The sequence below is a fragment of the Leptonychotes weddellii genome, chromosome 10, assembly GCF_054177405.1.
Source record: "Leptonychotes weddellii isolate Sample4059 chromosome 10, ASM5417740v2, whole genome shotgun sequence".
In the NCBI taxonomy this organism is placed as follows: Eukaryota; Metazoa; Chordata; class Mammalia; order Carnivora; family Phocidae; genus Leptonychotes; species Leptonychotes weddellii.
Window position 1 is genome coordinate 78,424,343 of NC_138378.1, and position 27,771 is coordinate 78,452,113.

At 36.8% G+C, this 27,771-nt stretch overlaps 1 protein-coding gene across 1 annotated transcript in view; it reads left to right on the forward strand.

Annotated features, from left to right (window-relative positions):
• Positions 1–27,771, forward strand: part of ALMS1 (ALMS1 centrosome and basal body associated protein) — a 180,857-nt gene that overhangs the window by 126,823 nt on the left and 26,263 nt on the right. The window contains exon 16 of the mRNA XM_081797285.1: positions 14,684–15,846. Coding sequence (XP_081653411.1) covers positions 14,684–15,846 — 1,163 coding nt within the window. The remainder of the gene's footprint in view (positions 1–14,683; positions 15,847–27,771) is intronic.

The window sequence follows — 27,771 nt, forward strand, 5'->3', positions numbered from 1 at the left end:
ACAGACAGAGCCTCAATACAAACTTTTAAAAAATAATAGTAAAAGCCAAGTAAAAGGCCATGTTTACCCATGGCCCCCTATTTCTAACGTAAAAGAACATATAGAACATAAGTCATTACTACCTAGCTGTCAAACTTTACCTCTAGAGGAAAATAGAACATACCTAGATAAGGAAAGAAAGAAGTCAAAGAGCTGATCTATCCATATTGTATTTTGAAAATAGCCCAGATGCAGATGCTCACATCAAGATCAATAGATAAAATAATGTATAAGATAAATGATTTTCCACAAGGTACCAAGACTACACAGTGGAGAAAGTACACTTCAACAAATGGTGTTAGAAAACTGGATATCCACATGCAAAGGAATGAAGTTGAACCCTTACTTTTTACCATACACAAAAATTAACTCAAAATGGATCAAAGATCCAAATATAAGAGCTAAATTAAAAAAACTTTTAGAAGAAAACAAGGGAAAAGCTTCATGACATTTGATTTGGCAAAGATTTCTTGGATATGACACAGAAGCACAGGCAACAAAAGCAAAAATAAATAAATTATACTACTCAGTTAAAAACTGCATTAAAAGACACAACCGGGTGAAAAGGCAGCCTAGGGAATGGGGAGAAAATATTTGCAAATCATGGTAACTGGTTAATATCCAGACTATACATGGAACTATTATAATTCAACAACAAAGAAACCCAATTTAAAAATGGGCAAAGTACTTGAATAGACAGTTTTCCTAAGAAGATATATGACTAGCCAACAAGCATATTAAAAAATGCTTGAAATCACTAATCACCAGAGAAATGGAAATCACAAACCACAATGAGATACCACTCCACACCCATTAGGATGTTAACAAAAAGAACAGAAAGTAACTATTGTCCCAGCAATGCAGAGAAATTGGAACCCTTGTGCACTGTTGGTGTGAATATAAAATGTTGCAGCCATTATGGAAAATAGTATCAAGGTTCCCCCAAAGAATTAGAAATAGAATTACCACGATTCAGCAATCCCACATCTGGGTATATATCCAAAATAATTCAAAGCAACATCTCAGAGATATCTGCATACTTATGTTCATCACAGTATTACTTACAATTAATCAAGTTATGGAAACAACCCATATATCCATCAACAGATGAATGGATAAAGAAAATGTGGTACTGGGGCGCCTGGGTGGCTCAGTTGGTTAAGGGTCTGCCTTCGGCTCAGGTCATGATCCCAGGGTCCTGGGATCGAGTCCCGCATCAGGCTCCCTGCTCAGAGGAGAGCCTGCTCCTCCCTCTCCCTCTGCTGCTCCCCTTACTTACTTGCACTCTCTCTCTATCAAACAAATAAATAAAATCTTAAAAAAATTAATTAAAAAAAAAGAAAATGTGGTACCTACATCCAATAGAATATTATCTAACCTTAAAAATGAAGGCAGTCCTGTCACATGCTACAACATAGATGAACTCACGGACATTGTGCTCAGTGAAATAAGCCAGTCACAAAAGGACAATACTGTATATTTCACATATGTGAAGTATCTAAAGTAGTCCGAATTACAGAAACATAATATAGAAAAGTATTTGCACAGGGCTGGTAGAAAGGGTGGAGGCAGAATTGGTGTTTAATGGATATGGTGTTTAATGTTGCAAGATGAAGAAGTTCTAGAGTTCTGTGGCACAACAATGTGAATATACTTAACACTACTGAACTGTATACTTAAAAATGGTTAAGATGGTAAATTTAATGTTGTATGTTTTTTACCACAATAAAAAAAATGTATAAGATGAAAAAACAAAATTGCAACTCTGCAGTGAGTAGCATAGGAGACATAGTTTGGAAAAGAAAGGTGGGACTACAATCTGTAAAAGCATGTTCTAGAAAACAAATTTTTTCCTAAATGTTTTAAACTATGAATAATTATAGAAGAAATGAAATGTATTAAATAAAGTTTAGATAATAACAAGAGGTAAAGAGATTCAGGGGATCAGAGAACAAAATGAAGGAAAAGAATTGTAACAGAAAAAGGAGATGAAAGCCATTAGAAAAAATAATTTGAAGAATGACAGTGGAGATCTAACACAGTGATAACTGTTAGTGTCTCTAAAGAAGATAACAAAAAATAATAACATAAATAAGGAAAACTGAACCTGCAATTTAAAAGGACCTACCCCAGTCCTAGGGGAAAATTTATATGTACTAATCAACACCCAGACATATGTTGGTGGTAGTACTGAACTTTAAAGAAAAAGAGCACATTGTACAGGCATCCACACAGAAAAAGCAAGGCAAAAAAACAAAAAAATCAGCAAGGAGACAGGCAGAAGAAAGGCAGGCTAAAAGAAGTATAAGTGAGCTATTTTCATCTTTGAAGTTGGTAAATCAAGAAATACATGTGTAAGTTGTAGTATTTAAAATTATAAGTTATTTCTAAAAGAATTAAACTATAAAACGTCTAAAATATTTAGAAGAATGGTAGGAGTAACAGGAGAGTAAAAGGAAGGGAAATGAAAAAAGTAGATTTGTAACAAAAGAAAAAATACCGGGTGCCTGGGTGGCTCAGTCAGATAAGCGTCTGCCTTCCGTTCAGGTCCTGATGCCAGGGACCTGGGATCAGGCCTCGAGTCCAGCTCCCTGCTCAGTGGAGAATCTGCTCCCTCTTCCCCTCCCCCTGCTCGTGCTCCCTCTCTCTCTCTCTCAAATAAATAAATAAAATCTGAAAAGGAAAAAATACATAAAATAGAGAATGGAAAACATGTAAGACTATATAAACATTGGCGCGCTTGGGCAGCTCAGTCAGTTAAGCCTCCGACCCTTGATCTCAGCTCAGGGCTTGATCTCACAGTTGAGAATCTGAGCTGCACATTGGGCTCCCCGCTGGGTGTGGAGCCTGCTAGAAAGAAAAAACAAAACAACACAACACTACATATATTTATGGAATAAATTCATCAATTAAAAAATAAAACTCAGGTTAAAAAATGGAACTCAGTTCCATGCTATATAGCAGACACCTTAAAAACAAAGTGACTCAGAATGGTTTCCTTTTAGAAAACTAGAGACATATCAGAAAGAAATTTGGAAAAATGATATTAATATAGACACCCAAAGTGTTGTAGGAATCAAGGAGGAATATTTTTATACTGATTTGCAATCCACAATGAGGCTATAACACATACGTCTTCAACCATGAATTAGCATAAAAATATATATAAAATGAAAATGAAAACATTCTTAAGTGGGGAGAGGGAACTTTGCTTTGGGATGGGAGGAATGCAGAACAGACTATAAACTAACAAAACTCTAGAGAACCTTCAAGGAGAAATGGACAATACAGAATAATAGTAGAGAGGTTGAATACCCATGCTTATGTCATGAGAGATCATAGAAATGAAATTTTTTATAAAAAGCTAGTTAAAAATACATCTGGGAATAATGCAAGTAATGAGGGTGATCTAATAGATATGTATAAATGTTTGTATGCTTTAAAAAATCTTTATATAAAACTTTTAAGATGCCCATAGAACATTTCTAAAGAGCTTTATTGATATATAATGCACATACTATACAATTCACCCGTTTAAAGTGTACAATTCAGTGGTTTTTACCCTATTCATAGGTATGTGCAGCCATCAACACAGTTGATTTTTCAATGTTTTCATCACCTCAAGAACAAACCCTCTACCCTTAGCTATCACCCCTCCTACCCCCTCATCACTGCCCCCTGATCTACTTTGTCTCTATAGATTTCTCTATTCTGGACCTTAATACAATTATTAATTAATATGGAATCATATAAAATGTAGACTTTTGTGACTGGCTTCTTTTAACTCAGCATGATGTTTTCAGGTTCATATAAGTTATAACACATACCAATATTTTATTCATTTGAATGGCTAAATAATATTCCATTGTATGTATATGCCACATTTCATCCATTTGCCCATAAAATGGACATTTGGGTTGTTTCTACCTTTTGACTATGATAAATAATGATTCCATATAAATATTCATATACAAGTTTTTGTGTGGACATATGTTTTCATTTCTCTTGGGTATATACCTAGGAGTAGAATTGCTGGATTATACGATACCTTTCAATTTAACCATTCAAGGGGCGCCTGGGTGGCTCAGTCGGTTAAGCGGCTGCCTTCGGCTCAGGTCATGATCCCAGGGTCCTGGGATCGAGCCCCGCATCGGGCTCCCTGCTCAGCAGAGAGCCTGCTTCTCCCTTTCCCTCTGCCTACCGCTCTGCCTACTTGTGCTATCTCTCTGTCAAATAAATAAATTTTAAAAAAATATATTTAATCATTCTAGGAACTCAGACTGTTTGCCAAAGTTGCTGCATTATTTTACATTCGCACTAGCAGTATATGAGGATTCCAGGGTCTCAACAACCTCAGTAACATGTCTTATTATCTGACTTTCTCAAAGATTGATTTATTTATCTGAGAGAGAGAGAGCAAGTGTGGGGAGGAAGGGCAGAGGGAGAGGGAAAGAAAATCTCAAGCTGAGCACGGAGCCCGACGCGGGGCTTGATTCCACGACCCTGAGACAAAACCAAGAGTTGGATGCTTAACTGACTGTGCCACCCAAGTGCCCCCTGACTTTTTGATTGTACCTATTCTAGTGGGTATCAACTGGTATCTCATTTTACTCTTGATTTGCGTTTCCCTCATGACTAATGATGTTGAACATCTTTTTGTGTGCTTATTGGTCAGTTGTACATCTTCCTTTGAGAAATATCTATTCAGAACCTGGCGTGGTTTTTATTTGAGTTATTATACCATATACTATATATATATATATATATATATATATATATAGTATATGTATTTATTTACTATATGTATTATATATATATTTATTATAAAGTTGTTACTATTTATATATATTAGATACTATATATAGTATATATATGTATAGTATATAATATATATATACTATAATAAATAGAGTTGTCTTTTTATTGAGTTCTAAGAGTTATTTATGTATTCTAGATACATTTTTTCTATCAAAATCTATTTATCTATCTATCTATCATTAGTTTCCACTCTGATCTTTATAATTTCCTTCCGTTTGCTTAAGTTTTAGTATGCTCTTTTTCTAATGCTTAAGGTGGAAGTTTAGGGTTTTTATCTGAGATCTTTCTGCTTTATTGTTATAGGCATTTACAACCATAAATTTTCTTCTTAAGATTTAGCTGTATCTGGGGCGCCTGAGTGGCTCAGTTGGTTAAGTGTCCAACTCTTGGTTTCTGTTCAGGTCGAGACCTAGGGGTCATGGGATCAAGCCCTGCATCAGACTCCTTTCTCAGATTTTATTTATTTGTCAGAGAGAGAGCACAAGCAGGGGGAGTGGCAGGCAGAAGCAGGCTCCCTGCTGAGCAAGGAGCCTGATGTAGGATTCGATCCCAGGACCCGGGGATCATGACCTGAGCTGAAGGCAGATGCTTAACCCACTGAACCACCCAGGCATCCCTCAAAACTATCTTCTAACACTTATCAGACTTGACATGACAGTTAAGCATCTTCAGGTCCCAAAAATAAGAGTGAAAGCAGGAACCCACCATAGAGATAATTAAGCACTAAAGCAGACTGTCACCTTAAGGGTTTCAGCTGAATTCTGTAGATCTGGGATTTTCTTTCTTTCTTTCTTTTTTTTTTCTTATTTTGTGATGAGCAGCAAAGCAGTTTATTGAGTGATAGTAAAGTTTACAAAGCGCCCAAAGAGGGAGGGGACCCGAGAGGGTTGCCCTGGGATTTATTTTTAATGTCTACATGAAGTTGGGAACAAAATACAGAACTAAGGGCACACCCATAGTGAAAAAGTCCTGCTTGGGTTTCCAGTAGGCTGCAATCTAAGTAATAGGATAAATAAGAAATAAACACATCCGTGCAAAAGAATAAAGAATGGAAATTCGCCTGTCTCAACCTTGGTAATGAGTTTGGGGAAAGAAGGCAGTGGCAAATTTATCCTGAAATTTATAACTACAGACCAACTCTCACAGAGGTTTATAGTTGTGAATTTTGCACTGGTACAATCTATTAGTGCAGTGAACTACATGTTATCTGAAAATTCTCCAGGCCAGAATTTTATTTAAAATAGCTGTAGTGGGGCACCTAGCTGGCTCAGTCAGTTAGGCATCTGCCTTCGGCTCAGGTCATGGTCCCAGGGTCCTGGGATCGAGCCCCACATTGGGCTCCTTTCTCAGCGGGAAGCCTGCTTCTCCCTCTTCCATTCCCCCTGCTTGTGTTCCCTCTCTCACTGTCTCTCTCTGTCAAATAAATAAATAAAATCTTTAAAACAAAATAAATAAATAAAATAAAATAGCTGTAGCTTGGTAGTGCCAACTCCTATGCCTGAAGGCTGAAGCAGATGCACATCTCTCTAAAGAAATTTCAAGTGAGACCTCAAAATATTCCCCCAAATACCAAACTCGTAGGCACCATGAGTGAAAAGGCATAAAAAATAAAAAGGAGAAATGAGACCCACAAAGACATATTTTCAGGGCTCCTGGGAAAAATGGCTGATTCTGTGGTTGGATCAAGAAATACAGATGAGCCAGAAGCATCTTGTAGTGCTGAAAGTAAAGAGAAAACCTTACAATGATAAGTATGTTAAAGGGACACAAGGGCCAAGTAAAAGGGCTCCCAGTGACCAAAGTTACAGCAAGTTGAGCAATATAGTAGTATTGAATTATAACCAAAGTGTAAATATCCATGAGTCCATGTTGATATAAATAAATGATTAAATAAATAAATGGGAGCAAATAGACAATTCTGTGCAGAATTCCAAATGTATGAGTATGTATAGAGTATATAGACACTCTACCCTTAAGGAGACAGAGCATAACTCCTTACTCTTTAAGAGTAGATTGCTCGTAGTAACTTCCTTCTAAAGAGTTTAGTATAGGAAGGGGAAAGAGAGTGAGTTTATAGTGAAGAACGCTGACGGGAACCTCAGCCAGGTAGTCAAAGTTAACACCAACAGTGATAAGTCATGCTGATGGTATCTACCCTTAATATGTGATGAGAATGGCACTTTAAAGTCTTCCTCCCCAAAACCTATAACGCCAGTCTAGTCGTGAGAAAAACATCAAAAACCCAAATGAACATTCTACAAAATATTTGATCAGTACTTCTCAAAACTGTCAGGACCATGGGAAACCTGGGTGGCTCCGTCGGTTAAGTGGCTGCCTTCAGTTCAGGTCATAATCCCAGGGTCCTGGGATTGAGTCCTGCATTGGGCTCCTTGCTCAGCAGGGAGCCTGCTTGTACTCCCTCTCACTCGTTCTCTCGTGCACACTCTCTAGCAAATAAGTAAATAAAATCTTAAAAAAAAAAAAGGAAGAAACTGTCAGGGCCATGAAAAACAAGAAAAATCTGGGGGAACTGTCACAGACCAGAATAACCTAAGGAGATATGATAACTAAATGTAATGCAGTATTTCTGTATGGGATCCTGGAACACAAAAGAATATAGGTATAAACTAAGGAAATCAGATAGAGTGTAGACTTTGGTTAATAATAATGCATCTTTATTGGTTCATTAAATGTAATAAATGTACTATATTGATGTAAGGTGTTAATAATAGAAGAAACTGGGAATGAAGTATAGGAAAGTATTTGTACTATCTTCACAGTTTTTCTGAGACTAAACTATTCTAAATCAAAAGGTTTATTTGAAAAAACTCATGCATAAAACAACTCATGCATGTTGTGATGAACACTGGGTGTTATACACAACTAATGAATCATTGAACACTACATCTAAAACTAATGATGTACTATATGTTGGCTAACTAAACATAATAAAAAATAATATAAATAAAAAATTCATGCATCCATACTGATTTTAAAACAGATAGATGAGATTCATTGATTAGATAGATAAGAAAAGGGGAGGCTTCTCTTTATAGTACAATGCCAACTAAACATAGGAAAAATAGAGTTGGAAAATCTCCATACTCTAACCCTCATAGTAATAATAGATTTAAGCAAGAATCATCAGTGGATGATAAAACCAGTGAGTGAAAATTTATGGGGGAGAAGGATATTTATTCAGCCTCAAAATATCCCACAGTATCTTCCCACATTGCTCATTAATCTCAAAGGGGAAAAAGTTAACCTTTACAGTAGAGAACTTCGGACATCAAAATTAACATCCACCAGTAATAGGACACGCTGAAGTTAAGTACTTCACATGTGATGTACTTAGGAGGACACATTACTCCTATAGAACTGTTCAAAATGCGTAACATGAATCACAGTGAAACTTACAGAAACTCAAATTGAAGGACATTCTACAAATAACTGGTCTGTCCTCTTTAAATATGTAGGTGTCATGAAGGACAAAAGCTGAGAAACTATTCTAGGTTAAAGGATACTAAAGAGACATGGCAGCTAAATGTAGTCATGATCCTAGATTGGACTCTAGCCCAAGGGGAAAAATTACTACAAAGGACAGTTTGGGGAAAATTGCTGAAATTTGAACATAAACTTCACATTAGTATCATGTCAATGTTAAATTAGATGTGTTTGATAATGGTATGTAAGAGACTACCTTTCTTTCTAGGGTATACATCCTATAGTATGTGAAAAGGCAGAGTGAATAAGACATGATGTTTATAACTTATTCCCTGGTGGTTCAGATAAAATATTAATAATATATGTACATATATGTTTATGGTTGTGAAAGATAAAGCCACTGTAGCAAAATGTTAGTAATTGGTGAATCTAAGAGAAATATATGTAAGTTCATTATACTGTTTTGCAGCTTTTTGGTAGGATTGGAATTTTTTTTTTTTTTTTTTTTTTACAAAATAAAGTTCCTCTTTACCAGAAAGAGTCTGAAAAAAGATGATGGAGATGGTGTAGGGTTTAGCCATACAAGGTATTAAACTGAACTATAGAACAGTAATAGTTAAAAGGATGCTATTGGGCCAAGAGACTGAGAGTGGGCTCATTAATGGAAATAAACTTAAAAACAACGAGAATCTACTCTATGATAAAAGTGCCATTTCACATCAGTTTGGAATAGATGGATTATTCAACAAATCATGCCAAGATGCTTACGTAGCATTTAGGGACATGAAGTACAGACTTAAGTTGGAGTCCTACCTTCTCTTACCAAAATTCATATATATCAGAGATGTAAGTGTTTAAGTGCATGAGATCATAAAAGTTCTAGATGAAGGTATGGATTATTATTAATAAGGTGAGGTGACAAAATCTAAAAGTCATAAAGGTAAGGATTTGATAAATTTGTCTACCTTTTTAAATTTAAGTTTCTGTATGGTGAAAAAAATACCATATGCAAAGTCAATTTATAAGTGGAAAGTAGGAAAACAATTTTAAACTGATATTGAGAAAAGGGAGCTAATTTTCTTAATATGCAAAGAACTTTTTATAAATCAAAGACAGTCTAACAGAAAAACAATCAAAGGACATGAGCAGGAATTTTATGGTAAAAGAAATACAAATGGCCATTAAAGATATGAAATAATACTTAGAAAGAAAATACTTTTCTTTAAGCCCTTTAGTACAGATGAAAAAATTTGATGCCAATAAAAAGTATTGTTGGGGTATGGGGAAACGTACATACATTTTCATAATACTATTGTTAGAAGTCCAAATTTATGGCAAATTTTTCGAGGAGTAGGGCAGTTTGGCAATATCTAACTGTTGTGACTTTATTAAATTAACATTTGTTAAGTAGAGCTCTGGGATGTCCAATGGCTCAACAAAAGAGCACAGGGAAATTGAATTAGAGAAGTTTATTACTCACAGGTCCTGGAGGAGGTACATGGCATGCTTTGGGGGGGCTACACGGGGAGGTCAAGGCAGGGTGCAGGCAGAGAGAGTACATGCCTTTATTGGGGTCTACAGGTGGAGCTATTTGGGGTTCCCAGGCTAAGGCTGGATTGGTCAATTCAAAATCAGAAATAACAGTATTTTGGTAAGCTTGGCAGGGATTTTATCTAAGGGGGGGTGCATATGAAAGGCCCTGGGAGGTGGGGAAGACTGCTTATCACAAGGATTTTTGGGGGAAATCATATAGGGAACTAAATTTACTTTTGACTCTGCAGGTTGTTCTCTAGGGCATGCATTCAAGGGAGGGACTAGTATCAGTTCAAAGCCCCTACAGGCCACTTGCCCCCACAAAATGGATGCTGAGGCAGTAATATTATGGACCACTTTATCTAAACTCTCAACACTGACTAAAACTGAAATAAATGTCCGTTTCACCCAGCATTTCCACTCGCGGGAGTTAGACACATAAAGTTGTACCAAACATATAAAATCATACATACACACACATAAAGACATTCACTGCAGCATTCTTCAGAAGAGTAAACAATTGGAAACAACCTAAATATCTAGTTAAATTATGGTATGTCAAATCAGTTAGTATAAAATGTTTGCATATACATAAAATATTTTTTTTATTGGACAAATATTTTTGCATTACTTAGCAGGATTTTATCTGAATGGATATACAAAACCTGCTTAATAGTTGTTATTACTGGAAACTGGGCCAGGGGGCTTAGGAATAGCAGGGAGACCTTTTTCACCTTAAATTCTCTGCATTATTTGAATATTTTACAATGAGCATGTTTAACTTTAATTTTTAAAAAGTGGTAAATCATATTTTTAATATATTTGGATATATTTGGGGGGAATTTTGCAAGTACTATGTATAAAACTAATGCATTATCAGAAGTAGATAACCACCTCAACTGATTTGACCTTTACTCTTAAAGAAGTGCCATGAGGGGTTCCTGGGTGGCTCAGTTGGTTAAGCATATGACTCTTGATCTCAGCTCAGGTCTTGATCTCAAGGTCATGAGTTCAAGCCCCACACTGAGGCTTTAAAAAAAAAAAAAAAAGGTGCCTTGAGATAGGATTATCTAGTCTCATTGTTCATTGAGTCCATTATACTCAGTGAACTCAGCTTGCTCATTTTCTACTCTTTACTATATATTTTACTTCAGCCCCCAGTCAGTGGGACTGTGTTGATTAAAAATACTGATATTAGAAAACAAATATATGTTACAGTAATGTTATCTGTTTCCTCATTCTTTTACTTTTGCTTTTTTTTTTTTTTTAAGATTTATTATTTGAGAGAGAGCGCGAGAGTGAGCATGAGCTGGGGGGGAGGGGCAGAAAGAGAGGGAGAGAGGATCTCAAGCAGACTCCTTGCTGAGTGCGAGCCCGATGCATGGCTGGATCTCACAACCCTGAGATCACGACCTGAGACAAGATCATGACCTGAGCCGAAATCAAGAGTTGGTCACTTAACCAACTGAGCCACCCAGGCACTCCATATTTTTGCTTTATTTTTTAATGTATTCTATCTGGCCCTTTGAAATTTTGCTTCTTTTATCCTGTTCCTGTGGTATCCTTCCTGAAATACAGCCATAATCATACCCTTCCTGAAATACAGCCATAATCATGTTACTCTGCTCAAAATGGCATAGTGGCTCTTAATTTCCATTAATAAAGTTAAAGTCTTCAGGCTAGTGTTCCAGGCTCCACATAATTTGTCCCCAAATATCTATCTACCTACCTACTGTTCATTTGTTCTTTTTTTTTTTTAAGATTTTTTTTTAATTTATTTATTTGACAGAGAGATAGCACAAGTAGGCAGAGCGGCAGGCAGAGGGAAAGGGAGAAGCAGGCTCTCTGCTGAGCAGGGAGCTCGACGCGGGGCTCGATCCCAGGACCCTGGGATCATGACCTGAGCCGAAGGCAGCCGCTCAACCGACTGAACCACCCAGGCGCCCCCGTTCATTAGTTCTTTCTTTCTTTCTTCCTAGATCTACCTATTGGCCATTTATATGTCTTCTTTGAGGAAATGTCTGTTCAAGTCCTTTGCCCAGTTTTTCTGCTGGATTATTATTTTGCTACTGAGTTATATGAATTCTTTATATATTTTGGAGATTAACCTCATCTCAGATATACAGTATGCACATATTTTCCCATTCCATACGTTGCCCTTTCACTTTGTTTATTGTTTCCTTTTCTGTGTCGAACCTTTTTATTTTGAGGTAGTCCTGCTTGTTTATTTTTGTTTTTGTTGCCTGTGCTTTTGGGGTCATATCCATGAAATCATTCCCAAGATCAGTGTCATGAAGCTTTTCCCCTTTGTTTTCTTCTGGGAGTTTTATAGTTTCAGGTCTTATATTTAAGTCTGTAATCCATTTTGAGTTGATTTTTTTCAAGATTTTGAGAGACAGAGCGTGAACAGGGGGAGGGGCGGAGAAAGAGGGAGAAGCAGACTCCCTGCTGAGCAGGTAGCCCGACACAGGACTCGATCCCAGAACCCTGAGGTCATGACCCTAGCTGATGGCAGATGCCTAACCAGCTGAGCCACCCAGGTACCCCTTGAGTTGATTTTTGTGTATGGTGTAAGGTAAGGGTCCATTTCATTCTTTTGCCTATGGAAAACGATTTGTTAGATTAGATTTTGCTTATCTAACACAATTTGTTCAAGAGCCTGTTCTTTCCCTTCTGGGTATTCTGAGCACTCTTATTGAAGATCAGTTGACGATATATGGGTGGATTTATTTCTGGGCTCTCTGTTCTGTTGGTCCCAAGTAACCTTTCCTACCTTATTTTATCTATTGCCTTTACTTGTAAATTGTATAGCCACATAAACTGAATGTTTACACTCAACTATTTGCTTTAATGCTTTCCCACTTTTATGCCTTTGCTTATGCTACTTAATGAAACAAGGGGAAAGACCAGCATAATTAGAATATAATTATCAAGGAGGAGAGTAATGCATAGTGAGGTACATGTACACCTCGTTAAGGAGTTTGAGTTTTGTTCTAAGAGTAAGAGAAAGTTGTTAAATAGAAAATGATAGGTCCAATTTACATTTTTGAAGATTACTGTTTGAAGAACAGATTGGAAGAAGACAGGAATGAATGCCTCGCCCCCCCCCCCTCTTTTTCTTGCCTAATTACTCTGGCCAGGACTTCCAGTAGTACGTTGAATAAAAGTGGCAAGAGTAGGTAGCCTTGTCTTGTTCCTGATCTTAAAGGAAAGGCTTTCAGTTTTTTACCATTGAGTGTGATGTCAGCTATGGTCTTGTCATATATGACCTGCATTACGTTGAGGTACATTCCTTCTGTACCTATTTTGTTGAGAGTTTTTGTCATGAATGGATATTGAATTTTCTCAAATACTTTTTCTTCATCTGTTGAGATGATATATGATTTTTATCCTTCATTTTGTTAATTTGGTATATCACATTGATTGAATTGTGGATGTTAAACCATCCTTGAATCCCTGCAATAAATCCCACTTGATCATGATGTATGATCCTTTTTATATATATGCTAATATTTTGTTGAGGATTTTTGCTCCTGTGTTCATTAAGGATATTGGCTTGTAACTTTCTTTTCTTGTAGTATCCTTGTCAGGGTAATAGTGGCCTCATAAAATGAGTTTGGAAGTGTTCCCTCCTCTTGTAGTTTTTGGAAGACTTTGAGAAGATTTTCTATTCTTTAAATGTTGGTAGAATTTACCAGTGAAGCTATCTGGTCCTGGACTTTTGTTTGTTGGGAGGTTTGAGAGTCTTTATACTTTAGGTATAAAAGCAGATCCATGTATCTTATTGTAGTGTGGGGAAATGTCTTAGGGATTCTCAGAGTAATGAAAATTCTGGTAGCCAGTAATCTATAGTGTGGGCAAAAAGGATCCCATAGTCACAAATGTTACTTTGTTGCATGTATATATCTTTGTTTCTACACGTGACTTGGAACTCCAGAAATGTGTATATTAGTGTTTACAGTTAGGGTTTATAATTGTAAGATGTTCTTATATCTAAAAATGCCTGTTTTGACATTAGAATAATGACTGCCAAAAACTGAAGATGAATATGGTAAAATTTTTTTTAAAGATTTTATTTATTTATTTGAGAGAGACAATGAGATAGAGAGAGCATGAGAGGGGGGAGGGTCAGAGGGCGAAGCAGACTCCCCGCTGAGCAGGGAGCCCAATGCGGGACTCGATCCCGGGACTCCAGGATCATGACCTGAGCCGAAGGCAGTCCCTTAACCAACTGAGCCACCCAGGCGCCCGAAGATGGTAAATTTTATGTTAGGTGTATTTTACCACAATAAAAAAAATTGGGGGGAAATGTGAAGATGGTTCAGAGAAGGGAATTTTAAAAGCCTCTAAGACACATGAAGAGTTTTTTTTTAATCCCACCTGTTTAATTACTGATGATGAAAATGAAATCTCAGGTTTCTTAGCTGAAATAAGGTTAACAGTACCTCTCTCTGTTTTATCAACAAGATTGAATTGAAAGGAAAAAAGATAGAGAGCACATATTGTAATATTCCACATGTAGCAGGCAGTGAATACATTAACAGTTGCTGTTGTAATCCAGAGAACTAAAGTACCTTCCTAAGGTCACACAGCCAGTCTATGGCAGAATCTAACCTAGAATCCAAGTCTTTTGACCCTTAGTCCTTTAAAGTTTTATTGTGTCAATCTGGCCTGTAGGCACATGGCTAGAATCCTTTGTGTAGGCAGTGAATTTCCTGAAACTTTATATAAAACTGTTCTTTCCTTAGGTCTTTGTTCTGTATCTAGAGAATTAAGTGTGAATACCATTTCTAAACGGAATGCAAATATTTTGAAAGTCCTTTAAAATCTTTTTCTTTCTCCTTTTCAGAGTCCAGATGTCATTCAGAATTTGAAAATACTACCCATTCTGTCTTCAGGTCAGCCAAGTTTTACTTTCATCATCCAGTGCACCTACCAAGTGATCAAGATTTTTGCCATGAATCCTTAGGGAAGAGTGTATTCATGAGACGTTCTTGGAAAGATGTCTTTCAGCATCATCCAGACAAACAAAGAGAACACACTCGTCTTCCTTCCCCTCATCAAAACGTGGAAAAGCCAAAGGCAGATTATACCAGAATAGAGAGCCTCAGTATCAATGTAAACTTGGAAAATGAAGTGATGCATACTGCTAAAAGTCGGGCTAGAGATTATCCAAAAAGTGACAAACAAATTAATGATCAAAAAAAGGATCATAAGGTCACCCCAGAGCCAACAGCTCAGCACACTGTGAGTTTGAATGAACTCTGGAACAAGTATCAGGAACGACAGAGGCAACAGAAACCTCCTGAGTTCAGTGACAGGAAAGAACTATCTTTGGTGGAACGACTTGATCGTTTGGCTAAACTTCTTCAGAATCCCATCACATACTCTCTCCGGACCTCTGAAAGCACACAGGATGACAGCAGAGGGGAACGAGATGTTAAGGAATGGAGTGGTAGACAGCAACAGCAGAAAAACAAGCTTCAGAAAAAGAAGCGGTATAAGAGCCTAGAGAAATTCCATAAAACTGCAGGAGAGCTTAAAAAAAGCAAGGTGCTTTCTACTCATCAAGCTGGGAAACCCAATCAGATTAAAATTGAACAGATTAAATTTGATAAGTACATCCTGAGAAAACAGCCAGGTTTTCATTATAAAAACAACACTTCTTCAGATTCTAGACCCTCAGAGGAGAGTGAGCTGCTCACAGACACCCCCACCAACATCATTTCCACCACCACTTCTCCTGTGGAATCAGATATATTGACCCAAACAGATAGAGAGGTGGCTTTGCATGAGAGGAGCAGCTCTATTTCTACCATTGACACAGCCCGACTGATCCAGGCTTTTGGCCAGGAAAGAGTTTGTCTGTCACCCAGGCGAATTAAATTATACAGCAGCCTCACCGACCATCAGAGGAGATACTTTGAGAGGCGGAACAAGAAGAACAAGAAAGCATTGAATACGGGTCATCCCCAAATGACTTCTGAGCACACCAGAAGGAAACACATCCAGGTACATGGCTACAAATTCCATCTGGCAATGTGACTGCCTTTTTCATGGACTTTTAGTTAAGCTTTGCACACAGGTGAAAAAAAAGCCAATTGCCCTTTCCTCACTTTAACATTTCTTACCAACTGGAAAAGAGTGAGAAAGTGTAGTACAGTGCTATTGTGAATTGTCATTCTTTTCATCAAAACTCAGTTACGAATTACCCTTTGGATGAAGGGCTTTGCTGCTAAATGCTTCAGAATCTGCAAAGTATACCCCTGGCACAGGGGAGCTTCCAATTTAGGATGATCTCCATACTGAACAATAGTGCCTGGCTTTTTTTGTTTCTCTGGGGTTTTTTTGTTTATTCGTTCCTCCCTGTCTTTCAAGAACTTTTGAGGTGCTTTTAAACACATACACAGATATACACATACACATATATACACACACATACATATATAAGTAATACAATAATGATTTTTTTTTTTTTTTTTAGTAAATGAAGAATTAGAATGATAGAAAATTAAATTGAAGCCAGGGAGGGATGAGCTACAACATGATTTTAAAAATAAATAAATGAAGGGTTGTGAGTGATGGGAAGACAAGTTGGGAGAGCAATATACCTGTGGGTATGGTTGCTAGAAGTGAGCCACGAATTTCGCTCTTTGTTTTCTAGCAGTTGGTGTTCCTAGAATTTTGTGATCAATTACGTAAGTCTGTAATATAAAAACAAACTAAATTTTCAAAAGCATTATAGATATTTCTGATACTAAGACCTAAGAGAAATTTCTCTCATCTATCCTTGTAAAGAAGGCACACGATGTATGTAACAGAGTCTTCAACGCATCCTTACAAGAGATTCAGTAACAACACCCGTAAGGTTAATATGACCTTAGGTTAGGGAGTTCGGTAAAGGTAGATTTCAAGGGGTCAGCAAGTGCGGACTATTACTTTAACCCAAGAATAAAATTTAGGGTATCTAGAGGAGTGCTCTCCAAAGAAGGATGCTTGCAGAATGGGTCATTAGGGTATAGAAAGAAAGGTGTTAAAAAAAATGTTAGATTTGTATTTATTTTTCTCAACCTTTTAAAATTTATATTTCTGTATATCTTTTATAATATATGAGTACAGTCATAATTTATAACTTTAAATAAATATCTACTTTGGTGATTTGTGCTCAAAAATACTTTTATCATCAGTAGGACTGCATGATCAAAAAATTTAGAGACCACTTGTCTAGAGGAAAGGAGGCACAAGACATTCAGACTATTTGCCATAAATATTTCTCATAATTGAGTTTTGGGTAGGTATTAAATGATAATGATTACATGTATAAATAGTACAATATGACTTTTTTTCTTTAAAGTAGGTGAAGAATCGGGAATGATATAGATGATATTTTTGTTCCATAGAGGAGATAGGGAAAAAAGATCTTGGTAGAGGGTTTTTTGGTGTGTGGTGAAACACACACTTTACATAAAGTTTACAGTTTTAACCATTTTAAAGTATACGGTTCAGTGGCACTGAGTTTTACAGTGTTTTACATCAGCACCACTATCTGGTTTGTGTACTTTTTCATCCCTCCAGTAGAAACTTCATAATCGTTAAGCACTCACTCTCTGGTGCCTATTCTGTATATTTCGTATAAATGGAATCATACAATATATGACCTTTATGTCAGACTTCTATCACTTTAGCATATTTTTGAGATTCATCCATGTCCTAGCATGTATCAGTACTTTATTGCTTTTTATGGCTGAATAATATTTCATTGAGAGTATATACTCCGTTTTATTTATCCATTCATCTGTTCATGGACATTTAGGTTGTTTCCATCTTTTGGCTACTGTAAAAAGACCAGATATGAACATTTGTATACAAGTTTTTATTTAAACACCTGTGTACAGTTCTTTTGGGTATACACTTAGGAGTGGAAGTACTGGCTGGGTCATATGGTAATTCTGTGTTTAGTTTATTGAGTAATTACCAAACTGTTTTCCACAGAGGATACACCATTCTATATTCCCACCAGCAATGTCTGAGGGTTCCAATTTCTCCACATTCACCAGCACTTTTTATTTACTTTGTTTTATGACTTTTTTTGCCATGCTAGTAGGTGTGAAGTGGTATCTCATACTCATTGTCATTTTGATTGTGGTTTTGATTTGCCTTTCTCTTTCCTAATGGCTAATGATGTTAAACATCTTTTTGTGTGCTTGTTGGCCATATATATGTATTCTTTAGAGAAATGTCTATTCAAGTCTTTGCTCACTTATAATTAAGTTGTTTGTCTTTTTGTTTTTGAGCAAGAGTTCTTTATATATTCTGGATTGTAGATTCTTATTGAATATATAATTTGCAAATATTTGCTCCCACTCTCTGGGAGAGCTTATTACTGTCCTTGATGCATAACCGTTTACTTTTGATGAAGTCCTATTTTTTCTTTTGTTACTTGTGCTTTTGTTGTCATATCTAAGAAACCATTGCCAAATCCAAAGTCTTGAAGATTTAGCTCTATATTCTTTTAAGACTTTTATACTTGTTAGCTCTTTCCTTTGCATATTTGATGTATATTGGGTGAATTTTTGTGTATGATATGACATCATTCTTTTCCACATGGATATCCAGTTGTCCTAGCACCAATAGTTAAAAAGACTATTCTTTCCCCATTGAATGGTCTTGGCACTCTTGTCAAAAATCAATTGACAATAGATGTGAAGGTTTATTTCTGGGCCCTCCATTGTATTCCTTTGATCTACATGCTTAGCTATATTCCATTACCGTAATGTTTTTGATAACTGTATCTTTGTAGTAAGTTTTAAAATTGAGATGCATGAGTTCTCCAGTTTTGTTCTTTTTCAAGACTACTTTGGCTGTTCAGCCCCCTTGTATTTCCAAATGAATTTCAAGATCAGCTTTTCCATTTCTGCCAAAAGGTCATTGGGATTTTGATATTAATTGGTTCGAATCTGTAGATTGGTTTGGAGTTTATTGCCATCTTAACATTAAGTCTTCCAGTCTGCTAACACGAATGTCTATCAATTTATTTAGGTTTTTAATTTCTTCCAGCAATGTTTTGTAGTTTTCATTGTCCAAGTCTTGCACCTTCATGGTTAAATTTATTCTTATTGGATTTTCTTGTTCTCTTTCTTTTTTTATTCTTTTTTTTTTTTAATTTATTTATTTGAGAGAGAGAGAATGAGAGACAGAGAGCACGAGAGGGAAGAGGGCAGAGGGAGAAGCAGACCCCCTGCTGAGCAGGGAGCCCGATGTGGGACTCGATCCCGGGACTCCAGGATCATGACCTGAGCCGAAGGCAGTCGCTTAACTGACTGAGCCACCCAGGTGCCCATTCTTTTTTTATTCTTTTTTTTTTTTTAAAGATTTTTATTTATTTATTTGACAGAGAGATAGAGAGAGAGCACAAGTAGGCAGAGCGGCAGGCAGAGGGAGAGGGAGAAGCAGGCTCCCCACCGAGCAGGGAGCCGGACGCGGGGCTCGATCCCTGGACCCCAGGATCATGACCTGAGCTGAAGGCAGCCGCTTAACCAACTGAGCCACCCAGGCGCCCCCTTTTTTTATTCTTAATTGTGGTAAAATACATATAACAAAATTTATCATCGTATCCATTTTTAAGTGTGCACCTTGGTGGTACTAGGTACATTCCTGTCACTGTGCAAACATTGCCATCCTCCATCTCCAGAACTCTTTTTTATCTTGCCGAACTGAAACTCTTTACCCACTCAAACTCCTCATTCCACCTTATGCTCAACCCGTTGCAACCACCATTCTATTTTCTGTCTCTATGAATTGGACTACTCTAGGTAACCTCATATAAATGGAATCATACATTATTTGTCTTTTAGTAATAGGCTGATTTCATTTAGTAAAATATCCTGAAGGTTCATCCATGCTGTAGCATGTAACAGGATTTTCTTATTTTCTAAGGGTAAATGGTAACATGTATATAGCACATTTTGTTTATCCATTCAACTGTCTATAGGCAGTTGGGTTACTCCATCTTTTGACTATTGTGAATAATGTTGCTGTGGATATGGGTGTGCAAATATCTGTTCAAGAGCCTGCTTTCAGTTTGGGGGATATATAGCCAGAAGTGGAATGGCTGAATCATAGAATTCTGTTTTTAATTATTTGAGGAGCCACCATATTGTTTTCCACAGTAGCTGCACCATTTTACAGTCCCACCAACAGTGCACAAGGGTTCCAATTTCTCCACATCCTTGCCAACACTTGTTTTGTTTTTTTTATAAAGTAGCCATCCTAATGGGTGTGAACTGGTATGTCATTGTATTTCAATTTACAGGTCTCTAATGATTAGTGATGTTGAACATATTTATGTGCTTATTGGTTATTTGTATATCATCTCTGGACAAATATCTATTCAAGTCCTTTGCCTGGTTTTTACTCGAGTTTGTTGTTGAGTTGTAGGAGTTCTTTATATATTCTGGATATTAGCCTCTTCTACCTAATTTGTAATATTCTTTCTTACTCCGTGGATTGCCTTTTCACTCTGTTGATTTTGTCCTTGGATGCACAGGCATTTTTAATTTAGATGTAATCCAAATTGTCTGTTTTTGCTTTTGGTGCCTGTGCTTTTGGTGTCATATCCAGGAAATCATTGCCAAATGCAATGTCATCAAGGTTTTATTCTGTTTTCTTCTAAGAGTTTTATGGTTTTAGGTCTCATGTTTAGGTTTTTAATCCATTTTGAGGCTATTTTTTGTATATGGTGCAAAGTAAAGCTCCAACTCATTCTTCTGCATGTGGATATCTAGATGTCCCAGCACCATTTGTTGAAAAAAGACTCTTTTCCCCATTGAATGGTCTTGGCACCCTTATCAAAAATCATTTGACCATATATGTGAGGGTTTATTTCTGGGCTTTCTATTCTGTTGGTCTTTATGTCTTTCTTTATGCCAGTACCATGCTGGTTTCAGTTTATTGTATCTTTGTAATTAATTTTGAAATCAGAAAGTGTAGGACCTACAACTTCTTCTTCTTTTTTAAGACTGTTTTGGCTATTAAGAGTCCCTTGAAATTCCATATTAATTTTAGTAAGTTTTTCTTTTTGATGCTATTTTAAGTGTAATTGTTTTCTTAATTTCATGTTTGCATTATTTATTGCTAGTATATAGATACATAATTAATTTTTGCATGTTGGTTTTGTACCCCTTAACTTTACTGAATTCATTTGTTAACTCCTAACAGTTCTCTTGTGGATTCTTTAGGATTTTCTACATATAAGATCATGTCATCTGTAAATAGAGATAGTCTTACTTCCTCCTTTCCAATGTGGGTGCCCATTATTTATTTTTCTTGCCTAATTAGTCTGGCTAGAACTTCCAGACCCAACAGTGTCACATAGAAGTGGCAAAAGTGGACGTCATAGTCTTGTTCATGATCTTAGAAGGAAAGCATTTAGTCTTTCACCATTGAGAATGATGTTAGCTTTGAGTTTTCATATATGACTTTTACCATGTTAAGGAAGTTCCCTTTTTTTTTTCTTTTTTGATGAGTAATTTTACCATAAAAGGGTTGTGGCTTTTGCCAGATGCATCAGCATCTACTGGGATGATCACATGGGTCTTTTTTTTCTTTTATTCTATTAATATGGTATATATTGATAATTATTTAATGAATCAACCTTGCATTCCTGTGGTAAGTCCTTAAATACTCCTTTGTCTTGATATATAATTCTTGTCATCTGCTGCTGGATTCACTTTGCTAGAATTTGAAGAGGACTTTTGCATCTCTATTTCTAAGGGATATTGACCTATAGTTTTCTTAAGATACCTTTGTCTGCTGCCTCATAAAATGAGTTAGGACATTGTCCCTCATCTTCTATTTTTTGGATGAGTTTGGGAAGAACTAGTGTTAATGATTGATACTTTCTTTAAATGTTTGGTGGAATTCATCAGTGAAGCCACCAGTCATGTGTTTTTCTTTGGGGGAATGTTTATTGCTGATTCAATCTCTTTGTTGTAAGTCTACTCAGATTTTGTTTCTTCTTGAGTCAGTTTTTGTAGTGTATGTGTTTATAAGAATTTATCCATCTCTATTGCTTCTCTAGTCACAATTTCATTTATCTCCACTCTAATCTTTATGATTTACTTCTGCTTGCTTTGGGTTTAGTTTGCTCTTTTTATTCTATTTCTTTACAGTTTAAAGGTAGATTATTGATTTGAAATTATTATTCTGTGTAAGTGATGAATCACTAAATCCTACACCTGAAACTGTATGTTAACTAACTGGAATTTAAATAAAAACTTGGAAGAAAAAAATTATGAAATTATTATTTTTTAGTACAGGTGTTTACCATTACAAGTTTCCTCTGAGCACTGCTTTTGTAGATACTAATTTTTTTCTGAATTCAGCCTTCACTGCATTCCAAAGTTTTGGTATGTTTTGTTTTCATTTTCATTCATCTCAAAGTATTTTCTAATTTCCCTTGTAGTTTCTTTTTTGGCCATTAATAGTTTGACTATTTAATTACCACATTTTTGTTTATTTTCCAAATTTCTTTCTGGTATTGATTTCTAGTTTCAGTCCACTGTGGCCAAAGAATAAACTTTGTATTATTTCAGTCCTTTTAAATTTATTATGACTTATTTTATAGCCTAGCATATGGTCTCTTGTGGAGAATTTTCATGTGCACTTGAGAGGATCGTGCTGCTGTTGGTTAGAGTGTTTTGTATATGTCTGTTAGGTCTAGTTGGTTTATAGTGTTATTCAAGTCCCGTTTCCTTACTGGTCTTTTATCTAGTTTTTCTATCATATTGAAAGTGATATAGTGAAGTCTGCCGCTATTAATGTGGAACTGTTTCTCCATTCAGTTCTGTCCATTTTTGCTTCATATATTTTGAAGTTCTATTGTCAGGTATGTATATGTCCATAATTGTTATATCTTCTTCATGGGTTGACCCTCTTATCAATAAATAATCCCCTTCTTTATCTCTTGTAATGATTTTTAACTCAAAGTCTCTTTTTTCTTGCATTAGTAGAGCGACCCCAGCTTTCTTTTCATTACCACTCTTTGCATGGGGTATCTTTTCCATCCTTTTACTTTCAAATACTATGTCTTTGGATCTAAAGTAAGTCTTTTTCAAAATGGAGGGGGGAATGGGGGACAGCAAGGGGATGGCAGTTTGGGCTGTACATTTTCTGTGTGGTTGGTTGAGGACCCTGTCCTTTTCTGGTGTGTGCTGTGGAGGGAGCCAGAGTGGAATGACTTCATTCCATTAATAACATCTGGTAAAAATGATATGGCACCAATAACATTCCCAGTATAGGCTGCCACACACTGACAATTTGCAGGATGGACTTGTGATAAAGACAGGACTGGGGGTCAGCCTTTCCTGAGCGTGGATTGGTCCTGACTAAATGGGTTCTGGAAGTAGTGGCCTGGGATTGTAGGGTATTGCCAGACTAACACACATATCAGACCCCTTCTGATGAAAGGAACTACTAGGGTAGCAGCAACAACAAATCCTATTCTTGAGAATATGATATTTAGTCTAATTGAAATGGGCTAAAGCATCAGTCCTGCTCCATGTCATTTTAAATTACAGTTGAGCCTTGAACAGCATGGATGTGAGCAACATAGGTGTGAAATATCTACTTATATGCAGATTTCTTTCGATACAGTGCTATACTGCAAATGTATTTTCTCTTACGACTTACTTAATAATAACATTTTTTTCTCTAGCTTTATTATAAGAATACAGTTCGTAATATATATAACATATATAAAATGTAAGTTAAGCAACTGTTTATGTTATCATAAGGCTTCTCATCAGTAGTAGGCTATTAGTTAATTTAGGTGGAGTCAAAAGTTAGACGTGGATTTACTGCTACCTTCAGGGATCAGCACCCCTTTTTCCTGTGTTCAAGGATCAGCTGTATAAGAAAACAGCCTCAGTGCTTGTGTCTGTATGATCTTACTGAATTGCCTTAGTTGGGGAGCCTGGGTGGCTCAGTCAGTTGAGCATCCGACTCTTGATTTCGGCTCAGGTTGTGATCTCAGTGTTGTGAGATCAAGCCCCTGCTGGGGTCCACACTCAGCAGAGAGTGCTTGAGATTCTCTCCCTCTGCCCCTCCCCTCCCAAAACAAATAAATAAATCTTTAAAAATATTTTGCCTTAGTTTTTAAAATGAATGAATTAATGAAGTCTTTTTTAGACAACACATAAGTGGATCATGTTTTTTAAAATCCATTTTGCCATCTCTGCCGTCTAATTGGAGAGTTCAATCTATTTACATTTAAAATAATTACTGATAGGAAAGGACTTAACTTTGGCAATTTTGCCATTTGTTTATATCTTATATAAATTTTTTCTTTTTCAATTCCTCTATTCCTGCCTTCCTTTGTATTTAACTGATTTCCTATAATGAACCATTTTGATTACTGTCTCATTTCCTTTCCTTTATATTTATTTTCATAGTGCTTACTTTGGGGATACAATTAACATCTTACATCTATAACACAATATGTAACATGAAATGATACCAGTCTAGCTTAAATAATACACAAAAACTCCCACTTCGATATCTCTCTGCCTCTCACCCTTTTATTTATTTTTTAGGACTTTATTTATTTTTTAAGGTTTTATTTTTTTATTTTATTTATGTATTTATTATTTATTTACTTGAGAGAGCATGAGCAGGGGGAGGGGCAAAGGGAGAGGGAGAAGCAGGCTCCCCACTGAGCAGGGAGCCCGATGCAGGGCTCAATCCCAGGACCGCAGGCATCATGACCTGAGTCAAAGGCAGATACTTAACTGACTGAGCCACCCAGGCGCCCATGCCTCTCACCCTTTTAATTGTTATAATCACAGATTACATCTTTAGACTTTCTGTGTACCCATTAACATAGATTTATAATTATTTTTTATGCATTCGTCTTTTTTTGGGTTTTTTTAGAGAAAGAGAACGTTTGTGCACTTGAGTCGGGGAGGGGCAGAGGGAGAGAGGGAGAGAATCCCAAGCAGACTCCACAGCCAGCCTGGAGCCCGAGATGGGGCTCGATCTCATGACCTGAGCCAAAATCAAGAGTTGGACACTTAACCAACTGAGGCACCCAGGCACCCCTATGCGTTTGTCTTTTAAATCTTATAGGAAAAGAAAGGGGAGTTACAAACCAGAAACATAATACTACTGACTTTTATATTTACCTGTGTATTACATTTACCAGTGTTATTTCTTCATATGGCATCATATGGTTTTATTGCTTCACATGGCTTCACGTGTTGCCTCTTGTTTTTTCATTTCAGCCTGAAGGAGTCCCTTTAGCATTTCCTATAGGGCAAGTCTTCCAGTAATGAATTCTTTCAACTTTTGTTTTTTATCTGGGAGTGTCTGAATTTCACCTTCATTCTTGCCAGACACATCTTCACCTATGCCACATACAGATTTCTTTTTTCAGTTCTCGCATCACTTTAAATGTCATCCTACTCCCTGTTGGCCTCCATCATTTCTTATGAGAAAGTGGCAGTTAAACTTACCAATGATCCCTTCTAGGTTATGGGTCTCTTCACTCTTACTGCTTCAAGATTCTTTCTTTATCTTTGACTTTTAAGAGTTTGATTTTTTTTTTTTAAGATTTTATCTATTTATTTGACAGAGAGAGACATAGCGAGAGAGGGAACACAAGCAGGGGGAGTGGGAGAGAGAGAAGCAGGCTTCCCGCGGAGCAGGGAGCCCGATGCGGGGCTCGATCCCAGGACCCTGGGATCATGACCTGAACCGAAGGCAGATACTTAACGACTGAGCCACCCAGGAGCTCCAAGAGTTTGATTATTATGTGTCTTGATGTGGAGCTTGTCCTACTGGGAGTTCATTGAACTTCTTCAATTTTAGATTCGTGTGTCTTACCAACCATTATTTCTTCAAATATTCTTTCTGACTCTTTCTCTCTCTCTCCTTTTGACACTCCCACCTTCCATATGTTTTGTAAGCTTGATGGTGTTCTATAAGTCTCTTAGACTCTGTTCATTTTTCTTTATTCTGCTTTCATTCTGTCCTTCAGACTGGATATTTTCATTTATTCTACCTTCAACTTCACAGATTCATCTGTCTGTTCAAATATACTGTTGAACTGCTCTGGTGAATTTTTCATTTCAGTTATTTTACTTTTCAGCTTCATAATTTATTTTGTTTCCTTTTTATTTTTCTTTATTGGTAATCTCTATTTGGTGAGACATCATTCTCCTTGTTTATTTGTCCATGGTTTCCTTTAGCTCTTCAAGCATATTTAGGACAGTTGATATAATGTCTTTGTATAGTAAAAAAAAAAAAAAAAGTCTTTGTAGAGTAAGTCCAATGTCTGTTCTTCCTGATGGGTAGTTTCTGTTCATTTTGTTTTTCTTATAAGTGTCCCATACTTTCTTGTTTGGATGCCTTGTAATTTTTGGTTGAAAACTTGACATTTTGAATATCGTGATGTGATAACTCTGGAAATCAGATTATCTTCTCCACTCCCTAGGGTTTGTTGTTACTGCTTGTTATGGGTTAAAGTTGTTGGTATGTTTAGTGATTTTTCTAAACTATTTTTATACAGACTGTATTTTTGGTCTCTGATGTCTCTGTTTCTTTAGCTCATTAGTTAGCTAGTTGTTTGACAGATTGCCTTAAGTACCTGAAATCAAGAGAAAGCAAAAAAAGAAAGAAGGAAGGAAAGGGGAAAAAATTTCCCCAGTTTTTTGTAGATTATCTTTGTATTAGGGACTCTAGTGCTTAGATAGGCCATTTACAACTCTGCCTTAGCCAAATTTCCAGCTTGCACTGAATCTACAGATCAGCCAGTTGTGAATCTGTATGGTCTTCTCAGGTCTTTTCTGCCCATGCATTCTGCCCTGTGCATGCACATTCTAGTTTCCCTGGGGTTCATGGGAGATTTTCAAAACCCCGTTTCCCCAGAATTCCTGCTTTTCTCCCTGGCTTTCAGTGTGTGTAGTGTTTCAACCAACTTTTATTTATTTTATTTATTTGTTTGTTTATTCACTCATTCATTTATTTATGTATTCCTTGCTTCCTTGCTTGCCCTTTGCAGTAATGCCTTTTTCATTTAGTTTTCAGTGTTTTCAAGGAAATTCCATCCTTTAAAATGCCCTAAAAGAATTCCAAGTTTAGTGAAACAAAGATAGGCCCCCTTGTGTGAATCCTTTAGGGAGTACTCAGGCAGGTTCAGAGAAACAGTTCCTTGGGAACAACATACTCTCTGTGCTTCCTTTAGCAAGTACCTACACTGTGAATGCAGGCTACTGTCTTCAGTGCCATGCCTGAGAAAGGTAAGTTAAAAGCCACAAAACTCTATCTTGTTTAGGTGGCCTTGCTCTTGCTCAAGTTTTCACTTAGTTACCATAAACCTTTGACTATCTTCTAGAATTCTGATGAGGTTGATTTTTTGACAGGTTTTGCCAGGTTTTTTGGTGACAGGTCCCTGGAAATCCTTATTCTACTGATTTTGCTAACATCCCTCCAAGGTGGAGTTTTGTACCCATCCCACAACAGCTCTTCCTGTTTCCTGGGTCTGCACTATAATAGACACTTGAATAAACTCTTATATCTTTTTCCTGGTGGAGTTTATAGAAAAACAGCTAGAAGGTGCAGATTCCCCCAATTCCTGTAGCTCCCAAGGGCTTCACATTCTTGCCAGTGTATACTTGGTCTCTACCTAATCCAGTCTCCATCCTTCTTAATATTGTCCAGTTGTATCTCCTCCAGATGATCTGGTGCTCGTGTCTCATATCTCCCTGCAGACAACAATTTCTTCTTAGATTTTGGGCCAAGGTTGACCTGTGACCTCAACTTTCTGATAGCTTCAAGAAAAGTCATGAACTTAAAGTTGTATACACTTCTGGTGGTGGTGGTGGTGATGGTGGTGATAGTGGGGATGTTATAAGGATGGAGGGCTGCTTTATCTGACTCTTT